Source organism: Cyprinus carpio, chromosome A14 (assembly GCF_018340385.1).
Source record: "Cyprinus carpio isolate SPL01 chromosome A14, ASM1834038v1, whole genome shotgun sequence".
Taxonomy (NCBI): domain Eukaryota; kingdom Metazoa; phylum Chordata; class Actinopteri; order Cypriniformes; family Cyprinidae; genus Cyprinus; species Cyprinus carpio.
In genome coordinates, this window is record NC_056585.1 from 5,111,239 (window position 1) to 5,136,183 (window position 24,945).

General features: G+C 36.7%; 1 protein-coding gene and 1 long non-coding RNA gene across 2 annotated transcripts in view; one reads left to right on the top strand and one right to left on the bottom strand.

Moving 5' to 3' along the window:
- Nucleotides 1–252: 252 nt before the first annotated feature.
- On the bottom strand, nt 253–3,882 carry LOC122147583. The gene is made up of 4 exons (XR_006161680.1): nt 3,252–3,882; nt 2,672–2,721; nt 2,408–2,435; nt 253–2,307 (listed from the first exon to the last, which is right to left on the bottom strand). It is a non-coding gene; the product is annotated as an uncharacterized LOC122147583 (long non-coding RNA).
- A 5,099-nt stretch (nt 3,883–8,981) lies between these two features.
- Nucleotides 8,982–24,945, top strand: part of LOC109056862 (ribosomal protein S6 kinase alpha-6-like) — a 34,278-nt gene continuing 18,314 nt past the window's right edge. Inside the window, exons 1-3 of the mRNA XM_042769740.1 lie at nt 8,982–9,202; nt 19,676–19,732; nt 23,821–23,937. Coding sequence (XP_042625674.1) covers nt 9,137–9,202; nt 19,676–19,732; nt 23,821–23,937 — 240 coding nt within the window. The 5' untranslated portion in view covers nt 8,982–9,136. The remainder of the gene's footprint in view (nt 9,203–19,675; nt 19,733–23,820; nt 23,938–24,945) is intronic.

Genomic DNA, 24,945 nt, shown 5'->3' on the forward strand with positions numbered 1-24,945 from the left:
AGCAATCATTCCCACCACAACATGAATTCTTAAATCTGAGGAAACTGGATATACTGGCTGAATGCAAGTAAAATCAATGACGATCATTTAAATATGGCAAACTTTTGAAGCCTGATGAAAGTTGAAACTGAAGCTGAAATGTGTGTGATTAATGCATGAAAACAAACCTCACTGGTTCTCACACATCAAAAGCACTCTTGAGCTTCTGTTTGTCATATTTAATGTTCATAAGATAAAATAAAAATGCAATAATATAATGAGTACTTTTCAAGTTGTTTAAATAAAATTGTATGGACTCAGAAGTTATTTTCAGAAATGTAATCAAGTAAAAGTACAAGTAGTGAGTTTAAGTTGTCCTTGAATAAATAGATACCCCAAAATAATACTTAAGTACAGTAATCAAGTATTTTACACCCCTGGTTTTACTATGCATGTCTTCCACTGTGTTCTATGGTTTATTTTTCAACAGGATTTTTCAGCACATGCTCACCGAAAATAAAAATTCTGCCTATGCCACTGATACAAAGATAAAAAGACCTAAATAAGTGCTTGTGAAAATGGTTTTATTGTATTAAGTAAATATACACAAATATCCGTTAAAACTACGGAAGTTACTTAGTTAAGAGCAGCGAGTGATTCTCTATTTTTCTTTTGTTGTTTGATTAACATTATTAACATAAGAAATGCGCGGGTCCATTATATTAATGCACATCTGATATTTTGATAACTGTTTTTTACGTTCACTTAAGACGTAACCGACTGTTTTTACATCAATGCTCACCAAGACTTCGAGACACATAATTTTGTGCCTATGTGCGCTGTCAGATGGCTTTCTTGTGTGCGCACACAGAGACGATCTATGATAGTAAGCGAGTACCACATCGAGATCTCTTTCGCACAGTCTTGAGCTTGAATGGCTTAAAATCACTTTTCTGTTTAAACTGACAAGACTTAAAACATAATATATAAACTATGATATGATAAACTTTTTTGAGGAAGCAGCACTGGCCCGATCATTCAGATAGATTTAGGGGGGCTGAGACGACAGATAGGGGGCTAAGTCCACCTAAAAAAAAAAAAAAAAAAGAGTCTAGAACCTCCCCTGCCTTAACATGATCATTCACATCTTCATTAGATCAGTGACGCAGCACTACATCTGACTGCAACCTTTTCAAGGCCCTCAAATCTTTTCTGTGAGACTCTGTAGTTATCTGGGAGTTCTGGTTTGTCTGGTCAACACTGGAGTTCAAGTTAATATTGAGTTTTTTATACTGTTATGAGTTGTGTTTTCTTACTAGTGAAGAGTCTCCTCTATCAGCACTGTCTGTCTGCAGCATGGTGAAACCAAGAAAATCTTTTCCCAGAAGGCCTTCGGATGCTCTGAAACCAGTGTATTCATTCATTTGTATGTGTATGAATGCTGGGCCAGAAATGCTGGACATTGTGACTGGACCTGCACTGACCATCCAGAGATGCTCTCAAAGGCTACAAATGCATCTTTTATTCTCTTTCTTTGGCCAGTAATAAATCTACATCAGTCAGCTTCACTGACAGTCTATCACAAGTGCTGAGGTCTGGGTGATCTGCTACTGAAAGCTTTTTCATTTCAGCTCTCTGTCTCTCATTCTCACAAACAGCTCTGTTGTGTCTGCATCCACAAACATTACATCACACTTTGTTTCCACGGAATAAACTCAGTCATGCATGATGTCTGGAACAACACTGTTGAGAGTAAACGGTGACAGAAGTTTCATTTTTGAGTCATTTGCACATTTTCACCACTAGATGTCAGGAAAGCTGCCCTCCGTATTTTAACCCCTCACTGTGTGTTTTAATTTAGTGCATTGTAACACAAGATTAAAGGTTTTAGGAAAGAGTGTAATGAATGAAAATGTATTAAATATAAAAGAAATCCATGATTTTTCACTTTTTTTTCTTTTAAGTTTTTATTTATTTCCTAGGTTTCTTCAGGCCTGGATATCACAATATCCAGGTTTTCCATGACTGTAACAACCCTGAAAATATCTGGGCATATCGTGTATGAAATTAAGTGACTTGATATTAACTGCAGCTACTGACTTTAATGATAAGATCCTCAAAAGGGAAACCATATATCACCAGAAGAAAGGAAAGAGTGTGTGAGTGAAGGAGGTTGGTCTTTTTAACCTTCCTGACTCAAAACCCTCTCTGGATTACCAGGAAGTGTCTGTTTCTGCTCAGATCATCAGACCTGGATCTGCAGTGTTTGGATCCAGAATCACAGGAGCTGATGAGACACAATCAACAGCTGCTTTCATGACATTTGTCCTGTTGAGAAAACACACACATCTTTAAATCTGTGAATCTTCCCTCATGTGTCATTTCTTTTAATGCTTTTGAGATTTTTTATTGAAAAAGCACTGTTTACCTGCTAGTGTCCATGTATAAAGAACAAGCTTGTGAAAGAGCAAAGAAAAAAAAAAACAAAAGCATAATTTATTTACGATTTGGAAATACTGATTACACAATTTTTATATATACTTTTTTGCATATATTTTGGTGTTTTTAAGTGTGAAATAAGCTAACATGAAGTCCAAATCTGTTCAGTGTTATGTTGTGTGTTAAGAAAGTTAAAAACACTGAGAACTCAAGGTTTTTAGGTAGATGTTGTGAAACAGTAGTTTTCAATTACCTTTGCTTTGGTTTTTTGCGCTGGACAGACCAAGCTTAGAAAGTCTATTCCTGTTACAGAAGAAATTCAACAGTTATGTTGTTTCTGCAACATTTGGGATGATCACATCCTGAGCAAATAGAGACCCATTGTAGATGAATGGATGTGGGACACAGAGAAACATCGCAGACTTCATGCACATACAGACCACAGCTGTATGACAGGAGCAACTTCATTTAGTAAAGGTAGTAAACTGTAATTGACTAAAAGGGTTAAGTTTAGGATGCCCTGGGTTCATTCCAGCTCCACTGAACCAAACGTGTACTTTGTCACTGCTGTGCTGCAATACACATCTTCATCGAGATCTTCAACGTTCTCATCATTTTATCGTACAGGATTTAGAGTTTTTAACAAGCCAGCAAGGTGACATAGAGACCTACGGTGACCATTACAGTTTCCATGAAAACTAATACAATTCCCACTATAACCAGTCAAACAATTATTTTATTTTTTATTTTTTTCCCAGCAGGGTATGAAGAGTTAGTTTAACAAGCAAACTAGCAGATGCTTCTTGTAGATATTAAAATGTTCAATGCTTTACCTTCTCGGTGAGTTTCTTCGTTTCTCTGTTCTGAATTTGTTTCGTGGATCTTCACTGTTTAGAGTTGATGAAAATAAGAAACGCGTTTTCTCGGGAGGATGTTCATCTTTTTGGATTAGTCGATATATTTGACGAAAATCGCTAATGTTGAGGTAATTAGAGCTACCGCTTGTGCACGAAGCAGTTCATTAAATCAAGAAAAAGCTGATGAGGTGCTGCTGTTTGTCAGTCTGCAGTTAATCTCTTGATTCGTGTTCATGGACACGGATTTCCCTGTTTTCCTTTCACTCAGCACGACTTCTAATGCATTTCAATAGAGCATCTTTCCTGCCTGCGCCACGTTTTTCTTTCTGCCATCGGGAGCACACAGCACAGCTTTATTATTTTTTTTCTCATTTGTTATTCATTTTTATTTTTTAATATTATAATTACTGTAATTTAATTTCAAAGCTACATTACTCAACATGTAATGAGGAGACTTTATCCGGTTTTTTTTAAATGTATTCCATTATTCCATAGGCTTCTCACCATCGTTAAATGTTGCCGTGTCTTTTCTGAGAAATGTTGCCGTTTTTCCATCGATTTGGTGGAAAAATACAATACCCATGAGCCTTATCGGTCGTTACCATGGTGAAGACGCAGATAAGAGTCGCGACAAGCTTTGATCTCGCCGCCACACGGTCACGTGGTTCATGGAGCTCAGTAATTCTAGTAATTATTAACACATAATGTGCATTAATTGTGCATCGATAACTACGCTTTACAAAAGCATTTTACTCGGTGATGAAGAGAGCACTGATATGTTCTCATACTCCTTGGCAGTCAATGTGACCAAACACCTTAAGTGTAACTTTTAATCAATTAAATAATTGTACTATATTTTAGTTCAGTTCAATTGAGTTAATATTTTGAGGAGATTTTAGTAAATATTGTGTGCAATATTTTGGATTCATGATTGACCATTTAAAATATAACATTTTCTAATTATTTGTATTACAATTAGTGTGATATTTAGGGTTAAAATAGAGAAACGTTTTTAAATTCCAGTGCAAAGAGGCAAATTAGAGGCATTTGGTGGCCGGAAAAATAATATTAATATGTAATGCCAGGGTTTAACCACTAGATGTCCGTGTGGGCTGTTAAATATATATACTGTATACATGTAGATAGCTCAAGTCTAGTTGCTCAAAATAGTATTGCCGGTCATATTTGCTTACTTTTATTTATTATTATTATTATTTTTTTAGGTTTTGCATTTGAATGCATATTTAGACATCATACACTCAATTTTTAAGTAAAGTGTTTTTTATGTTACATTTATAAAGGTTAATTTCTCATATCCCAGTGTTATTTTATGAGATTCACATAAGCATACATGATACAACACAAGTAAATATTAATAAAGGCAAGCAAATAGGGAATTTAACCTAATAAAGAAGTTTAAAATAATGCATCTGGTTATGGTCGCTATTAAGGTGTCTCTCACGTTATCTAACTGCAGTTATAGTATAACTGTCTATTATTTAACGATAAACATTAACTATAACGCGCTTCATAAAATACCACTAGGCCCACTGGCCAGATTTCCAAGAGGTCAACTAATGCATAAAAATAGAATAATTTAGCATTAAAGAGCTTCAATTTTAGCCAGTCTTCTATATACACCACTATCTAGACAAACCTCATTCTTGACACGGCTGGGAGGGCAAGCATTAGTCCTCATTAGTACACACACACACACACACACACACACACACACACACACACACACACACACACACACACACACACACACACTCATTCCAATGCTCTCCACTGACTTTCTATTGCGGGAAGCTGGCTTCTTGTCATTTCTGACCTGTAACAAAAAAACAGAGCAATGCCTAAAAGCTGCTGTGTGACAAAGTAAACAAGCTAAAACTCCCAGAACTATATTTTTATAAGCTGACCCCCCAAAAAACAAGCGTTTAGGACACAAATGGTGGTATTTCACGTTGGGCCATTCAGTTGGATCATTTCTCAAACATAAGGAAGGTTAGGAAAAGGGACACTCACATAGACCAATAAAATTTTGTTTCTTTATATATCTCCTCCTCTCAGATTCACATAGAGCGGTGAAATAACCCTTTGATATGGTTAAAAATAATGAAGGGTCTTGTCACAGATTACGTTTCCCTCCAGTGGGAGCCGTTCTCTGAGTAATGTCACATTGCGCTCTACTTTTGTGTCCTAAACTCTCGGTTTTTGGGTTGATCACTTATAAAAACATAGTTCTGGGAGTGAATTTAGTGTGCTAAATCTTAAGCACGCACCCTCAAGTGGCCAACATCGCAAGTGTGGGTTTGGACAAGGGGCCCGTGTCTCTGATAAGCACGGCACTTTAAGCTGCTGCTCTGCTGGTGTTACTTTGTTTTCGTTTTGCACAAGACGCAACAGTTCCATTCCATGCAACAGAAACACTCGGGCTGTTTCTCAATTCCAAGAATGCAAAAAACGGACTTGTGTTCTCATGGAGACCCGTCTTGCCAGGCTACCTTAAAAAAAACGTGAGAACACAGAATGCATCTTGGTAAGAATTGAGATGATCTTGCCGCTCAACTGACATTTATTTCAGATTGTTACAGACAATACTTTCATAGTATTTATATTATTCTTTTTATTTTACCATATGTACTTGTAAAAATGATTAGGCTTAGGCATGTATATTTAATGTTAGCTATATTTTGTCAATGTTAAAGGGATAGTTTTTCAAAAATGAAAATTAGCCCATGATTTACTCCCGAGCTGTATAATGGCAGTGAATGGTGCCCCGTTTCTGAAAAAAGTGCATCCATCCATCATAAAACTCCACACGGCTCCGGGTTGTTAATAAAGGCCTTCTGAAGCGAAAAAATGCGTTACTGTAAGAAAAATATTGATTTAAATAAATTATTAACTGTAATCTCCAGCTTGGAAGAGCCAGGACAATTTTTAAATATAACTCTGATTGTGTTCGTCTGAAAGAGGAATGTAAGATACGCCTAAGATGCCCTGAGGGGGAGTAAATCATGGGCTAATTTTCATTTTTGGGTGAATTATCAATGTTAGAAACAATATATACCAATAAAAAGTATGACAGGCTTTGTTCTGGGTCTTTATGGAATTATTTTTGTGTCTTTATTATTCAGTCAATCATTGTTTGAAAGTATAACTAATTATTTTGTAAGTAAAAATGAAAAGATTGCAAAAAAAAAGTTTTTTTTTTAATACTCAAAAAAGTATAAAATTATTTGCAGTGCATATAAACTTTTGAAAATCTTTATTTTTCTTTGTGCACTTTAATACTTTTTTATCGCGAAACCACAAATGTTGCTCTCTTTTCTGCTGTCTTTTTTGTGGGTCTAAAACTTTTGTTTGTGAGTGAAGCTGTCTCTCAGTGGACAGTCTCTTCCCATCAGGATGAAAGGCCTTTTTCTATTGGTCACTCTCGACTGAAGTCACAGGTTGACCACGCCCACTCCGTACCCACAGAATCCACGCCACTGCCGCCGCAGTCTGACAGGTCTGATTGTGCATAGATAAGATCCCTGAAGTTGGAAAGACTTAAGTCTCAAATCCAAAGAGATATTCTTTATCAAAGTTAAGACTATGCCACACCCCTCTAAAACGGCTCGTTCTAACACGCCTCCACATCTCTACGTCACGATGTGGGAAGATTTGTGTAATGCTGCCCAAATGTTCACACAAGGAAAGAAGGTGTGGTTTCAGTCACACAGTTAGTGTTGAAGCAGCCATGTCAGGGAGATGTGTGTGTGTATCTAGGAGAAAGCAAAAGCACTTTATTTGGCCTTCTGAAAGTAGATGCATTTAGGACTCTAAGATTACTTACAACAGAACAGCAATGCATTTTATGGACGACCGTTTCGTGAACCCAAGAGAGGAGGTCATTCTGACTTTGCTACGACAATCTGGCGCTTCTGAATCAGCTACTGTAAGTGTGTTTTGTTATTAGTTTAAGTATTTGCCATAGACTGTTCAAATGTGGAGTTTTGTGCGTCGTGTATGTGTGTGCGCGCGTGTTTGTGAGAGAGAGACAGGGTCACACAGTGGAGTCCGTGGCTTGTGTACTGCAAACACACAGGAGCTTCATCACTGTGTCTGTCACTGACTCTGTTCCTCTTTCAGACTTGAACTGATGGTAAAAATAAGGACATTATTAACTGTCTTTACATTTATTTTGAAAGATGAAGCTCGTGATTATGGAAAGGGGTGTTACATTTCCGACGAGTGTTTGCAGTGTTCGGCCAATCACAATGCACTGTGTCAGTTGGCCAATCAGAGCAGACTGCACTGGTCAGAAGGAGGGACTTTGTAAAAAACGACATAGCGGACCTAAAATAATGTACAGTATTTGAACATTAAAGCATGTCAACATATTCTGTTACACCAAATGCACAAAATAATGATCTTTAAAAAATCATAATATGACCCCTTTAAAGTCTGCATTCGATGCAGCTTCAGTATCAAGAACTCATCCAGGCACTTTCATGCATTCCCTGTACTTGTGTTCTTGAGTATTGTGCTGCATCCCAATTCACATAAGTGCAGATCCGTGCATACTCTAACGGCTAATATTGCCCACAACACATTGAGTTCTCAGCATAAAAGACCAGTGACCGGCAGATCAACGTGCCTCTTCATTTCTCTCCAATATGGCAGGAAATTAATTTAAAGGAAATATGGATAATAACAAGATGATTGACAGTGCAGTTTAAATGGTGACAGGATGCACATAACTAAGCAACAGAGCGTCCCTTAAAGACACAGTTATGATGAAGTAGTATGTCCCAAGCTTGCCTACATTTCTGCTACATACTCAAGTATATATTTTTTCTTCACAAAAGAATACACACTTTTAGGGCATAGTATAAGTAGGCGAGTTGAGATACAGTGTTGGAATTGAACTTCGATGGTTAATGATGACGTAGAGCGAGAGCACAAGGACGCAAGATCGCTTAAAGGCTGATTTATGCCTTGTCCAAATACCCACACTTGTGGTCTTGGCCACTTGAGAGTGCATGCGCGAAACAGGAAGTAAGTGCGCAAGACTGTCCAGATCGATTGAGAAACAGCCTCGGTGTAGCGGAGCCTCACGAGTAATTAACCGTGGTGTTTTAAAGCGTGGTTAATCGTGAAATCAGTTACTCTGCAGCTGTCCCTGGCCTCCGTTAAGCAGTTTATAGGGGGTTCGTCTATGGTGCATGGTGATTGGGTTTAGTCTTTTGTCAACACAGAAGATGAACCAAAGGACCACTGTCCCTGGTCAGTCCTTGACAGAGACACACACACACACACACACACACACACATAAATAAAAACCCTTGCATTGGGCTTCTTAACTGGCATAACCATTTGGAGTATCCTATTATATGGTTAAACACAATGTTTGTGCCTGCAATAACATATCGTTTAAATTTAATTTTTGTGGTTGGTTTAACATATAATTTTATTTTTTTTTAATTTGATAGTTCTCAAGATGTTTTAATTGTGTTTTAGTTTCTTTTTTCTGATGATATTTAGGTAACCGAACAGTTTTTGGTCCCCATTGACTTCCATAGTATTTTCTGTTTCCACATAACGTGGGTGAACTAACGCTTTAATCGCGAGCCCAGTCCTCACTTCCAGTGTTTGGGATGGTGTTTAAAAGGACTGGGCTCCCTTCGCAGGGGAAATCCTCCGCCGGGTGCGTCACCGTGACGTCAGCGCTGGCGTCTTCAGCTCGCGCGGACACAGACGGCCATATTTGAGCGGAGCGGCCAGTCGCCCGGTCACCTGACTCACACGCGCATTCAACGGTCACACACGACGCAGAAATGCCCCGCGGAATAAGCCTCTAGTTTAACCACATGCTATCCTTTGGCCCCGCGCAGGAGTCCTCGCGCAAAATGGAGGTGCAGAGCGTCAGCAGTGAGGTATGTCGCGTGTATGGTCGCGTTCACCGGCCGCTATTGATTAACGGTGACGTTAACGACAACTCTGCGTGTTTTCGGTGACGGGAGCGTTAGCTCGAGCTGTTAGCATGTGCTGATCATGAATCCTTCACAACAGTACAGCAAACGAGGCTCGCGTCAGTGACGACGCGCGGGCATGTGAGTGCTGTATGAGGTGTGATAACTGCAGTTAGGGGTTTGATTAGCCTGCGCTTGTCCATCGGACTCACCTTATGAGTCACGCACGCAGCGGACCTCAGTGAAAACTCTCTTACGCCGCTAATTAATATCTGCTACCGTTAGTTACACACTGATTGAGCTGTCAACACCAACCTGTACTCGCAGTCAGACTAAAGATATTACCGTTTCATCCGCCTGTCATCTTTCTGTCTGTTTTCAGATCAATGCGCGCTGTAAATAGTGCAGTAGTTTAAAGTGAATAGTTAAACCGTAGAAGTGTTTTCATTGAGCAGGTCTGTGTTTTGAACAGTAGGATGCAGGAATCAGGTCTCAGGAACTGCTGTGTGTGTTAGTGCAGTGGTTTTAGTGTTGCTCTTATTGAAGTATCCATGCACACATGATTTCTGCTTCATTATTATTCATAGTTATGTGACACTGACTGTGCTTTGTGTTCGGTCTGTTAATATCTGTCAGTGTCTGCTGTAAAGCATTGGATTCTGGTCGAGCGGTGTGTTGTTGATGACTGATGCCGATATCTTAAAGTGCATAAATCACATTTACAGTTGCATTTCAACTTCAGCACTGTTCAGCATGGTGCAATTAACAATGTAGGGTTTGGGCCAGCTGTAATACTCTATATAGTCATGGTGCTAGTCAATAATAATCAGTCTTATTTTTTGGATTTAACTTACAGTAATTTTGTAACCGAATAAAAAAATATATATGAGTAGGCCTGTCGCAATAATCACTATATCGACTTATTGCACAATACATGTACATGACCTCAATAATTTTTTTGCTGATGCAATATATCGCCCATTATATTTACTTAAAAATGAATGTCACCCTGTTTTGTACATTCCACTTGCGCCTGTGTCTTTTGCAGCTTCTTGCACATAACGTGGTGTAGTCATGAGGTGCTCGTTCAAATTAAAATGCTGTCTGAAATGGCTTTCACAAAAAGAGGAGCCCCTTAAAAATGTGCAGTTTTTAGATATTTAAGCCTTTTAATTAAATTAAAATTAAAAGATTAATGTTTAGACTTTTGCATATTATAACCTGGAGCTTGGATGTGGGAAATAATTACAGTTAGATCCAAAAGATAGTTTTAGCAACATAGCACAGATGCTACGGAACACAGTTAGCTGACTAGCTGTATGAGATTGTGCGCTATGCTAATATACTGTATTACTTCAGGCATTACTGGCTTGTGCTTTTAAATCCATAATATTATAAATGTACAGTTTATTGCTGGTTTGTGGTTTTACAGTGCTGTTATTTTTTAAGATTTCATACTACTGTAAGGTGAGCTTAAAGGGTGCACTACTATGAAAATCACACCGCTTCAGTGTGATATCAATAAGAAAAAGTATAATTTCATAGATACTGTTAATAATAGTTGTTCATAATAAAATATGTATGAACTTAATACAAGACCTAGATTATTTAATTAACAAAATCTTGTAATTTTAATAAATATTACATGTAATTTATTAAAAGTTGTTGCTGCTCCAGTTAAGGTCAGTGTGCTCTCTTTAAGCTCTTCCACATTGAACGTCTATATAAATACTTCATAAACATTCTTTAATTATAAACTGATGGTTGTCAGTTTAAGTTAAGTTAATTGGTTTTCTATGGAATCAGTCGACTCAAATCTGCAGACTGGCTCTGAGCTTCACCAGACTGTAAATCAGTGGAAACCAGAACAATAGATTTTGTAGTGTATTCCAGGCTTAAGAGACTATAGATAAGTTGACATCCATTTAATAAGAGGCTTCATATTGAGGCTAGTTTCTGTGTTCATCCCCATGAGTGACATGTTTTATTGGTTTGTTTTATTATTTGATTTTTGTGTTACTTAGCTGAACGTGGACTAGACTAGATGTTGCAATGTGCAATGTGCTTAAATGACACTTCATTATGAATATTTAACTGGTCAAACTGAGTGCCTTATTGTTTGATTGTAGTGTTCTGTATTTTTTTTTTTTGTGTGTGTTTTTTTTTTTTTGTGATTGAATTTGTACCTTAAAAAATATCTTGTGCACTAAAAATGTCTCAATGTAAACTTTGGTCAGCTTAATAGGTACGGTTACCCTAGTATTTATTGAATAATAAACAACAGCAGCAGCAGCCATCCTAAAAGTTGCTAGGCAATTCTATCAAAAGTACAAAGACAGCACTCTAATATACAGCATTGAAGTTGTATAATGTGTACAAAATATAACGTGATGAGATTTTGCTAAATGAGACCAAAGACTGTCCGTTAGAATTACCTAAAACGAGTTACATCTCATGTTTAACCACTATAGAGACATCAGAGCCTGCGGCAAATTCCAGAAGATCTGGCCGAGGTGAGGCTGCTCTTGTCGGGTTCATGAGCGCTGAACGGCCGCTGACGCCCTGGAGCTCACGTCTCCAAAAACACTGAAGCAAATTTTCAAATAGACATTATCTTTATTAATAAACCACATATTTGAACTCTAAACAAGTACATTCTCACCTAAAAAAACTCTTAAAACTACATTCCGTGACACAATATATTTTTTTTTTGGGTGTCCGCCATCACACTCGCTGTGAGAAATACGGGAAGCGGAGTGATACAGTCGGTGAAAGGGTGTTCCTGTAGCGATACCAGTACAGTATCCCATGGTTCTCAACCAGTTAGATTTGAGAACCAGAATGGATTTGCTTCCTTGATTTCTGGGACATTTTTAAAGTTTTAAATAAGACAAATATGCATTTTATTTTTATTTATTTATTTATTTTTTTAATTGATGAATGGTTCCCATTTTTTTTTACTACTTATTGCTAAAGCTGTATCAAAAAAATATATATATTTATATATATATTTGCTTTTGTTTGGAAACAACACCAAGTTTCTTCTGTTGCGAGATAAGGCTATAAACAAATTATTTTTAATTTTGGTTAGTTTTAAGCAAAAACTTACTTGTCAGAACTAAATAAATACTATTAAAGTTCTTTTTATAAGGAGAGTACAGTGAAAGCTTTGAAAATAATAATATAATCAATCAGTGCTGTTTTTTCCTCAGAGGCATTTGTAACCTAAGTTTTCATAATCTGTTTGAAAATGTTTTTTTTATTATTACACATAATGAATAAATCTGTATATTTAAAATTATTTAATTTACAAATGTCATGTTTGTGCCATTTTTTTTTTCTTGTAAGCTTTAGCTTTAGTTAAGATTTGTCAAATCATATTGTGTATGAATGTATCTTTGTCATTCCATGAAGAGAATCTGATTAAGGGCTGTGCGATATGGACAAAAAAACATATCGCGATATCTTTGATCAATTTAGCGATTTTGATTTTAATCACGATTTTGACTCAGATAGACATGCTTTACAGTCATAAATGAATTCAGTGTGAATTTGAAACTTAATTCCAGACACGGAATTAGTGCTCTGCATTTAACCCATCCAAAGTGCACACACACTTGTTTTTTATGAATTGTATTTGTTTTAAAAGCAAAATAATCACTAAGTAAAGGTGTAACAAAATGTCTCTAGACCAGACATATGGCAAAAAAATAAAAATAAATCCAGTGTCCAGGGATTTTTTTTTGCCATGCATAGGCTATAGAGCTCTTTGTGGCGTTGCCTCAGATGTTGAAATAGATTTGTTGCGCCAAGTTCAGGTACTCCGTTCGCAATGCGTATATACAGTATGTGTATGTGGTGCAGAAGCAACACAGACTCATTTTGCTTTCACACAGGACGCTCCTGATCCGCAGCTGTTTACCAAAACACAACATTTATCCATTATTTTGATTCAAATCCAAACATTGTTTCTGAAAATGCTTTTTCAGCATTGTGATTCTCTTTTAACACAGTACAGTAATACAATCTTTCATAGACATATTCACGTTTAAACTCAGTAAATATAACTTTGTTTTCCTATCTCCACAAGTGCCATCTATTATTGCGTTGTTTATCTAAAAGTGCACTTTCCCTTGTTTTAAATCTAGCCAAAAAGCCATGTGTTTACTGTGAAACAGTAGACTTTAATTATATGCATTTATGGTGTAATTACTACATTTCCGTGTCAATCTATGTTAATTTTTACCGCAAACAATGCGCTGTCACTTTAATTCAGCGCGGAAAATCATGCTATAAAGTGGTTTAGAAATCTTGCATGCTCAAATCATGATTTTATGATAATTTTGATTAATCGCACTGCCCGAATCATACAAACACACACAAGGCTGGACAGGTAAACTAAGGCTAGGGTGACCAGACGTCCCCATTTTCTGGGGACAGTCCCGGTTTTTGGTGTCCTGTCCAAGACTGGAGCTGTCCCCAGAAATGTCCTTGTTTTACAGCATGTTCAAAACTACTATTACTTTCACCAGCAGAGGCGCTGCGAGCTACTGTAGCCATGAAGAACCTGGAGGGCTATTATCATCAATTATCAAAAGAGACACCGTTATTGGTTTCAAGGTAGTCACATACTAACTATACATGTTAAAACCATTATATTGTAAAATTGTTTGTGTGCACATTATCAGAAAATGTTAAAAAATATTTGTTAAATACAGTCATACAATCAAATGATCTCATATTTATCATTTTATTTAATGTGTTTTTGTAATTAAGTTTGTTAATCCTATTTTGATCTGTTTAAATGCAATAGTTAATATTTACTTTTCACTTTTCATAGTGTAATTTTTGGTGAATTGTAGGCCTATTAATAAACTAGGGTAAGTTTGATCCTCAAACATCATTGTAATTGTTAATTATGAAAGGCCTATTAATAAATGGAAACCACAATTAAAAAAACAAAAACATGTACAAATATACTGTCCCCGTTTTTTAATTTGTAGATAATCACAAATTAGATTTCAATGACATTTTGACGACTGAACTAGGAAATGTTTTCGTTTCAGAAATCTGATCACCTTAACTAAGGCCTTGTCCACAGAAATGCACACAAGTTTTTAATACTAGAAGATCCTCCAACATTCTCTCTGCCATAACCCTTTATATTAGATTGTGCTGGTTTTAACCCCGTGAGAAAAGTTTTTTTTTTTTATTCAGTTAACTCTTGAAGAGATTTTTAACAAAGTTAAGCCGAATACAGTTTTAGAGTTTTTAGCGAAAATAAATAGTAAAAACCTGATATAATTTAGTCATAAATGTTTCTCACCACAGAAGCTGACATGGCTTAAATACAAACAAACAAATATGTTTTTGTTTGAAAGTGCATATTTTTCTCTCCGTTTTGGCCTTCTGTCCACACTGAGATAGTGTTTCTGTCAACAACAAGAAATCTTTTTGAAAACGCTCTCCAAAGTGAATACATTTGAAAACCCTTTTCTCTTTGTATCGTGGACTGTGAAAACGATGACGCAAGTTTAGTCATGGGATGCATATTGTACCAATAGATATCTATGTTTATACCGGTGTTGTGTCTGTTATGTGCCGTTCACTTTCACAGCTAAAGATACATTATTTTGTACACTTTTCATATCTCAGTCCTGCAAAGATGACAGAAAATGTACTCGCAATTAGGGCTGCACAATATTGTAAAAAAACTCACATCGCAATATTTCGTTTTCTGTGATAAACACAGAAAAATAAATAAAATCACCAGATGACTTGGATAGCTCTAGTTGAAAAAAGAAGAAAGAAAAAAAAATTGGGGTGATTTTGTGGGTGAGTAAATCAGCATAGAAAATAACAAACAAATTACATGTATAGATAAATATAATAAAACAAAGATACAAATGTAATAAACAGTGCTTTATATTTTTCAGGTAAGTCTAACAGTATTCAGGTACAGAAGTTGAATAATCAAATGTAAAATAACACTGCATAGTCTTCACTGTATAAATTAAATCTGCGTTAAAGCTACAAAAGTGATTTTTCTCTCCGGTTTGTTGCTTAACATTCACGACACAGAAAGCAACAGGAACATTAAACTGCTGTGAACCAATATACTGTTACACATCGGTTTACCTTCATCTCAGAGTCATTCTTACACTTCTTCCACAATAAAACAAATTGCAAATATAATCTCTTTCCAACAATGTACTCCCCGATCCACTCACATGACTTCCCTCTGATTTTGCACCTGGTACTTTTACTGATTTTGACCCTCCAACTCCTGCCTATATCTCAGAGCTACTCAAATCTAATCCATCTTTCTGTCATCTTGATCCTGCTCCTGCTGCTCCTGTTATTTCACGGCCTATTTCACTTCGCATTCTCAACTTCTCAGAGCTGGTGCTGTTCCTCTTGAATTAAAAAGTGCAGCTGTCACACCAGTCTTAAAGAAACCTGGACTTGACCCTTCTGATATGGCCAATTACAGACCAATTCTTTCAAATCTTCTGCTTCTTTCAAAGCTACTTGAAAAAGTTGTTGCTGCTCAACTTCAGTCATGTGTCATCTCATAGCCTTTTCAGTCCGGTTTTCGCACTCTTCACAGCACTTCTTAAGGTTGTCAGTGACCTCCTTATGGCCACTGACTCAGACTCCATTAGCATTTTAATTCTGTTAGATCTTTTCTCTGCTTTTGACACCATCTCTCACAGTATTCTCATCTCGCAGCTCTCTGTTCTTGGTATTTCTGGAACTGCCTCATCTTGGTTCGGTTCTTACCCATCTGACCATCAGCATTACATTGGTTTGTGCCAGGCTAAGTCCTCTACTGCTTCTGTCTCTCACGGTGTCCCTCAAGGTTCTGTTCTTGGGCCTTTACTCTTCATCATCTATATGCTCCCTTTAGGTAACATTATTCGTCATCACGGCTTCAACTTCATTGCTATGCAGATGACACCAAACTCTATATCAGTTCTCAACACAACTCCCCCTTTCCCACCAACTCCATATCAGCTTGTATTAAAAATATAAATGCTTGGATGACCAGTAACTTTCTCAAACTCAACACTGATAAAAAAGATCTACTACTTGTCGGTTCACCAAAAAATGTTGCTCCTTTCTGTGCTGACAATGTTAACATTGCTGGGATCTTGGTTCGACCTTCCAGCACTGTTAAAAACCTGGGTATAATCTAGAGAAGCAGGATATTATCGGACTGATACCGGAATCGGCTGATAATGGCTTAAATGTATATCGTCATCGGCCCGAAATGAAAAATGATGCCGATATGTCTTGCCTATAAGAGGAGTAAGTTAACTCGCATGTGCTCAGGGTGTGCTAGTGATTAGATCACGTCAGCAGTGTGGCTCATTCTTGAAGCACAGTTTCATCTGAATGATGATTAGATTCACTCTTTTGGATATCTGTGAAAGCACGTACAGAATGACGTGTTCGGTGTGTGATAGAGTAAACAGTAACAGCACATGCAGTGGCAGCACCTCCCCCGGGTCCTAATGCCCGTTCTGTAAGGAGTTTTAATCTGTAGGGGGCGCTGTTGGCCTACTTCTAATTAAATTAAAAGTAAAATAGCCTGTGCAAATAACATTTAGACTTGTGTTTCAGGTTAAATAAGCAATAATTGATGCCATAAAAAAATGAGTATTTTTTTATTTAAAGGTCAGAAGCTATAGCTTACATGAAATAAAAAATCACAAAAATTTGAGTTGTTAATTTAAGGGTATATCGGCCGATCGATATATCGGTCGACCTCTAACTGGCAATATTTGAAAAATGCTGAAAAGTGGGCAGAGCACAGCGGAGATAGAGGGGACGAACCGAGGGCGGGGCTGAGCGGGTGGGGCGTGAACCTGAGACGCGCAGTGACGGATTAATTGTAAGCTGCTGTCAGAGTCGCTAAAATGGAGAGTGACTGTAGTGACGCAAGTAGCTTTGCAACAGAGCGTTCATTTGAAGTAGAGTACTTTTCTGTCGAGGTGTCTGTGGACACAGGGCCAGGGCCTGAGCCATATCACTTCGAGCCGCTGGCTTAAACTGCGGTCTTAACTCCCGCATCGCGATCGGCATCCGACGATGCTAGTGAAGCAGCCGCTACAGTGATTTTGACGGAACAAGATGGTTTTATACTGCCAAGGGGCGTGGTAGCTCGTACCAAGGGCGTGGTGAGCTGGAAACTGCATACGTCACCTGCCACCGCTTACGTCACGTACCACCCCATACATCCAATAGGAAAAATAAATTGCAGTAGCCACCATTCAACCTGAAGAGGGCAGCACTCAGACGTTTTTACACCATATATTTTAGAATTAAAACACTTTATACTCAAATGTCAAAAAAGTTACTCGAATCAATGAAAGCACTAATAAAGCCCCATTCTTACAGATCATTAACTAAAAAAAGTTGGTTTAGGGTTTAGTTATTCTTTAAATAATTTTATATACGTATTCATTAATGTGTAACATGTTTTATTTTTCTATTTTTCTTTTGATTTAGACCATCTACAAATGTAAAATCTTAAAATAGATTTATTTTGCTTATAATTTCTGCACAGGAGAGACTTGGTGTTGTTTCCAAACAAAAGGAAATATATCGGTATCGGCTAAAAAGGAGTTGAAAAATATCGGATATCGGCAAAAAACCAATATCGTGCATCCCTAGTATAATTTTTGACTCCTCTATCTCTCTCTCTCTCTCTCTCTCTTCTCTCTCTCTCTCTCTCTCTCTCCTTCCTACCTCACATTTCTTCACTCACTAAATCTGCCTTCTTTCACCTCCGTAATATCGCTCGCTTGCGTCCCTTCTTAAATATCAATGATGCTGAGACACTGGTTCATGCCTTCATTACTTCTCGAATCTACTACTGTAATTCTCTTTTCTATGGTCTCACAAACATAACATTAAATAAGCTCCAATATTCAGAACTCTGGAGCTAGGGTTCTCACTTTTTCAAAGAAATCTTCTTACATTACTCCCATCCTACACAGACTTCATTGGCTACTGTTCGTTTTCGTATTCAATACAAGATTCTCCTCATCACCTTCAAAGCACTTCATGGTTCTTTCATAACTGAGCTCTATCTTGTGCCTTCTTGTGCTTGAATGGTTTAAAATCGGCTGAAAGTTTAAACCGACAGAACCTAAATCACACATGACTATATCGCCATCTGACACTATCGCAATATCGATGCTGAAACGATATATCGTGCAGCCCTATAATCGCAGTGCTGTCCTGCGGTGAAACATGAGGGCAGTTGTGTTTAGATCAAACATGGTGATTGAGTGCAGCCTGGATGCGTCGGTGAACGGTCAGGTGTTTTGCTAAATAAAATGATCCTGCCTTGAGAATAGCGTGAGAACTTTATTATGTCTGGTCAGTCTGTGTTATCTCAGTGAGCGTTTGTGAGGTTTTACGTGTGCAGGAGAGGTGAATTTAGCCTCTCCCAATGATTCAGTGTGGATGTGAAACTTCTGGAAAATGTTTGAAAATGCTAGTGTGGCCTACAGATTTACTGGACAATGGCGATTCTGTTGCAGAGAGAGAGTCCAGGTAGAGAGACCAGCCTGGAAAACTTAAAGCCCTGTTAATTTGCATCTTTGTTCTCTTGTATTAATTTGTCCTATTGCTTACTTATATTGTTTACTTGTATCCAGTGAGCTTGAGAACTTTTTACCTTTGTTTATTTATGTATTAACAATTGTGAAATTAATCAAAAAACTTGGTTTTCAGCAAAAATAACTATAAGTGGTCAACCAGTATATTCCCAATGTCTAATGTATTGGCTGATATTTGCCTTTTTTTTTTCTTTTCTTTTTTTGTGATTGTTGGCATTGTCCAATGACTGATAAGTGGGACTTTTTTTTATACGTTTTTGGGACTTCTATTTTGACAGCATCAAGAACGCCAAATCTTTCTAAATCTTTCTATTCGTTGTTGTTATGCACCATGTTGTTATGTTTATTTACAGCTGTATCTCATAAATTACTGTAGTGTCTAATAAATTATTAGACAGAAATGTTAAAGGCAAAAAAAAGTTTTTTGTTCTTTTTTTTTCATAAGAAAAATGAAGTGTATTTCCAATTATAATTAGTATTGGCCATTGTTGGGCTGATTTTTTTTTCTTTTTTTTCTGTGTTTGTGTTGGGATTTTTTTTACATTTATTTGTAAATCAAGTATTTTTCAAAAAAAGAAAATTAAAAAAAATGTGAAAATGTAATGTAATGGCAGAAGTTACAGTTATCATTTATTGGTAAGTTAACCAGTGAGTGAATCAGCTAATCATAAAGTTATTGATAGATTTATTGGGAAAAATTAATTGAGTAATCAAGAAAAAATAATTGAAACCAGGAGCTAAGGATGTCTGATGCTGCTGTGCTGTGAAAAGCCTGATGTGCTCTTTCTGTGTGTGTGTGTTTCAGGTGAATGGGCATCAGATGATGGATGAGCCGATGGAGGAGGAGTCCTACACACTCTGTGTGAGTATCTGTCAGTCTCTCAGAACAGCTCCATGATTCCTGACTGGAGATCAGTGTTTCAGCATCTGGGGTTTTAATGCCCATCGTCGTCACAAATGTTTATAATCTGCAGGTGTCCGTATAAACACTCAAGTGATTTTAAGCCATTTAAGTGCAAGAGGATGCTTGGTACTCGTGCACCGTTAAAATCTCCTCTCAGACAGTGACCCGTTCTTGAGCAAATACACACAGAATTATGTGAAAATGACCGTCTTTGTGAGTATTCATGTAAACCGTGACAGTTATGTAACTGAGCGTAACCAGTTGAGAAGGAAATCAGATGTGTGTCGTATTGGATTTGAGCATTCGGTCTTAAAGTGACAGCAGCTTAAAGGGTTAGTTCACCCAAAAATGAAAATAAGGCTGTGTTTGACTCACCCCCGAGTGCTAATTATTTTTGTTAATTATCTTTCATATTACTACATGTAGCTACTTTGAAGCACGTATATGTTTTATAGTCATGTTCACAGCAGAAACGTCCATTATCGTCTTGGAATTAAAATATTTTATGGTTTTGTTTATCAATTTTTAAGGATATTTGTATAACTGTAGCATATGATTATACTTGAAAAAAAAAAAAAATGTACTGATGCTTTTTTGTCAGGATATTAATTTTCTCTTTCATTAACAATGGTTTTACTATAGTAAAAGTGCAGTAACCATGGATTGATTGTCATTTTTTTAACCCACAGTTTAAGTCTACAAATAAATGGTTGAAAGGTTAGTGTAATAAAATCATGGTTAATTTTCATGTGTTTTCCAATAAACCTAAAACACAATGCAATGCAAAATTCAAAATGAATCACATTGAATTTACATACACTGTGCCCAATTTTTAAAGAGTTCTTTTAATTCATTTCATTTTATTTATCTATTTAATTTGGAGTGTAGAGAAAAGCCTTACAAACCGTATCCATTAGCCTATATAAAACTGCAATGCAATGTTAAAGTTAAAAAACAATGTTCCCTTTACTAGAGACAACAAAAATCCCATCTGTATATATATATATATATGTGTATATATGTATATATATATATGTGTATATATATATGTATGTATATATGTATATATGTATATATATGTATATATATATATATATATATATATATATGTATATATGTGTATGTATATATGTATATATATGTATGTATGTATATGTATATATGTATATATATGTATGCTGTATATGTATGTGTATATGTATGTGTGTATATATATATAATATATATATATATATATATATATATATATATATATATATATATATAATATATATATATATATAATAGTTCAAATTTAAAATGTGCATTATTGTGCTGAATGTAGAACTTGACGACAACAACAATAATAACTAAGTACAAAATAAAAAATTTATATATTCTAGAAGCTGGGTGTGCTCCTCAAGGGGACTATGGTATTGTAAATTTATTAAAGTCTTATATATTTTATATGTGCAGTTCTTCAAAGTACAACTGTTTACATGTAGTAGAAAGGTAAGCAAAAGAAATGTAATAACTTAATATTGATCTTCATTATGTTATGTATAGGAAAAAAATCATGAGCTTCTGCGGAGAGTAATGTTTGCGCTGCGCTGCTGAGATTAGTTTGCGACGTGCTGTCAGTTCTGTGGCGCTGGTAAACACATCCTCTCAGCGCTGTCGAGTCGGTCGTGCTCGGGCCATTGAGCCGCGCCAATGACAGGTCAACACTAAAATACTGCACTGTTTCGTCCCACTTTCACTGTGTTTTAAGTTTTTGTAAGAAGAATATCCATATTCAAAATGTAATAATGACTTTAATCTAGCTTGCGCTCACTGTTGTAAACGGAAGCAGCTCCGGGGGAATCACGTATGAGGTCCGCTTCGTGCATGCGCCGCTCAGAAGTGACGAACGTGGAAACGCAGCGGAGAGATCAAAACAACAGTCACTAATTAGAAATACAAAACCAGGATTTGTAAATTAGAATGTCGGAGGAGAGGAGACTGGTTTTCCTTTGCTTGCATGCGCAGCGCTGACCTCCGTACGTCATGCTCCCGGAGCTGCTTCTGTGTACAACTGTTGGTGCAAGCTGGGTTAAAGTGATTATTACGTTTTGAATATGGATATTGTTCTTACAAAAATGCATTGATTCGCTACAGGAGGCCTTCGTTCACCCCCCGAGACACAGTGAGACACTTTTTTTTTTTTTTTTTTTTTTTTTAATGGAAGGGCGCTTTTTATTTCACTTCTTTTGGACTGAAGCAATGCAACGATAGATATCAGGGCTCCAGACTAACATTTGAGAGCAGAGGCACCAGTGACACTAAGTTCTACAGATGGTTTGGTAGCGCTGGGGGTGGTGTGGGGGGGTATTCTAAATATAGATCATTTAATCATTAAATTACTATTGTTTTGCATTAATTAAGTGCAGTTACTAATAGCATTTCAAGTTCATTTCTTGTTTGTTGTTTATACAGATTTGACAGTAAAGCACTAAGCTTGAGTTAAGATGCATACAAAATTTACTTTTTTTAACAACAGTAACAGGTGCAAAATCTACTTTTTATATACAGAAAATGTATATATTCTGCTCTTATTAAATGTACCATTATTCTTTTAGCATACAGATCTGACCAAGTTCAGTGATTATGTGTGATTTAGTAGCAAATTAAAGAAAAGTTTGTGACTTTTCTTGCTTCATACACAAAAAAAGTGTAAAATCCTGACAAAATCTGATTTCTTGATGATTTGATATTTTATAATAGTGATTTTATAAAATATAGAGAAAAAGCATAAATGAATGACTAATAAGCCAATAAGTGCTCCTGTCTGCTGCTGTCTACTGGTTATAATTGTGATTTGGTGCATTTTTTATATTTTACATAAGTGTTTGTTACCACAAAGTATATTTTGTTCATCCCATTAAAAATAACATCCGAACTGGATCATCTTAGAGCTTTAAAGTGCTGGACACAGTTGTGTGAAATGCTTGAAAGTCACAGAAAAGTGTTTGAATTTCTCTCTCAAAAGGTACAAACCCTGAAATGAATGATGTAATGCATTCGACTGTTTCTAACACAACACCAAGGTTACAGTTAATGTTACCGCTTCTGTTTCCTGATGCATGTCAGCGCTGTTTATAACAGAGATTTCTGTGTAGAATTTGAATGCCTCTCAGTAAATCTCACTGCCACCTTGTCATTGTGCGGTGAATTCAAACTCTTCTCGCAGCACTGCTGCATCTGTGCAGTAACAGTGTCGTGAAATCGACTTTGGCTCCCGAGTAAAGCTGTTCTGAGCTCGGACAAGTTTGTTTGAATCGCGGTCCGAGCTGAGAAATGCAAAACTAAACCGCGTTACGTTTCAGCTGCACAGCGCGGTTTAGTTCACTTTCGGCAGAAAAAAAATTGGTCTCAGTCTGGAGCCCTGCTGCAATGATAGAGCTTGAAAGAGCAAAAACTATTTTTAAAATAACTCCGACTGGATTCGTCTGAAAAATGTACACCTAGGATGCCTCGGGGGTGAGTAAAACGCAGCCTAATTTTCATTTGTGGGTGAACTAACCCTTTAATACGCCTGCTGCTGTCTGTGTCAGGTAACTCCAGCAACAGAAGACAGTCACTCACTGCCCTTAACCAAATAACTCAGGGTTTAACAATGATTAAACTGTATTTAAATCATACAGTGAAAACTATGCCGTGTTTTATTTTTATATTTGATTACTTTTGATTAGTTTTTCTGATCTTAATACGTCTGTGTTACTGGTTGTAATTTATTTGTTCTTATTTTATTACAGCATACTTCTCTTTAAAGATGGTTAAATGTTATATTAGTAGGGCTAGAAGTTTTTGCTATGGAATTGAGAATTGTGAAATTTCGCTAGTATCTAAAATGTTAGTGTAGTAACAACCTTAGAAAAGTGTTATAAAAATAAACGTGTAGGAATAACTAGTAGGACTCATGCAGCATCACACACTTGAAATGAAGTGGATGTTGGAAGTAATATAGTTTTGAAAACGGTCCTCCAGACACTCGTCATGATGTGTGTCTGTGTTTGTTGTGTGTGCAGGACGAGGGCGCGTATCAAGAGATCCCCATCACTCATCATGTGAAGGAGGGCTGTGAGAAGGCCGAGCCCAGCCAGTTTGAGCTGCTCAAGGTTTTGGGACAAGGCTCCTTTGGGAAGGTCTCTGATTCTTTCATTTCATAAGTGTTAACAGTAGGGCTGCGGCGCTGCACACAGTTCATGGTTTATTGGGATTTATGAGTAACAGGGAGAACAAAGCATCAGTCTTAGCATGATTTATTTGGCAAATGCAGTGGTTGCAGCAGTTCTTGTTGTGAAGGCGCTCATTTGCACATGACTTCAAAATGACTGAAAAACAATTTAATACACCAGAGTAATAACTGCAGTATATCTTCAACATTATCAGTGTAGATTTCTGTTTCTTTATGGCTCCAGTATTACTGCAAATACTCACATATCTGAACAAATTATTTTGATCTTGGACAAATGCTGTCATGCTGTCTGTTCATCTGAAAGATTTTTATTTTTATTTTTTAAAATTTGTCATTTACTCAAGTCTTCCTTAAACTTTTTAACTTCCTTAAATCAAAGACTTGGTCTTTACCTCTTGCATATTGTGATGTTGATACAGCAGTATATCAACATCAGGATTCCCTCCATGACCAGTCAGGTGAAGCCATGAAGATCACTCTCCAGTGGTCACTCATTCCGCAGACCAACAGTTAAAATACACTCAACTTATGTCTTTGACCTCTCGCTGTTTTGTGTCATGAATCCTGTGTTAAAAGTTTGCATCTCTGGATCCTTGTCTTGTTAATTAACTTTTTAACTGCAATCTAGACAGAAGTCTCTGACTTCTGCAGAGCATTTTAATTAGAAGGCTTTACACTGAAAGAGTGAGCAGTGTATATTCCTTTGCTGCTTATGTTGTTAGGTTAGAGTATTCGCATGGGAAGCAACATTTTTAATAAACAGTGCAGCTTGTGTTTTTGCAGTGCTGCAAATTTGCAAAATAAATATGGTTCTCTAATAGCTTGTATTTTGATTAAAATTATAGTACATCTGGAAACAAATACTTTACTCATCATTATTGGTCTAAACTGATGTTAACAATGCAGTTTTAGTGTAAGCATAATGCTAATGATCGGTGTCGTATATATCTCTAAT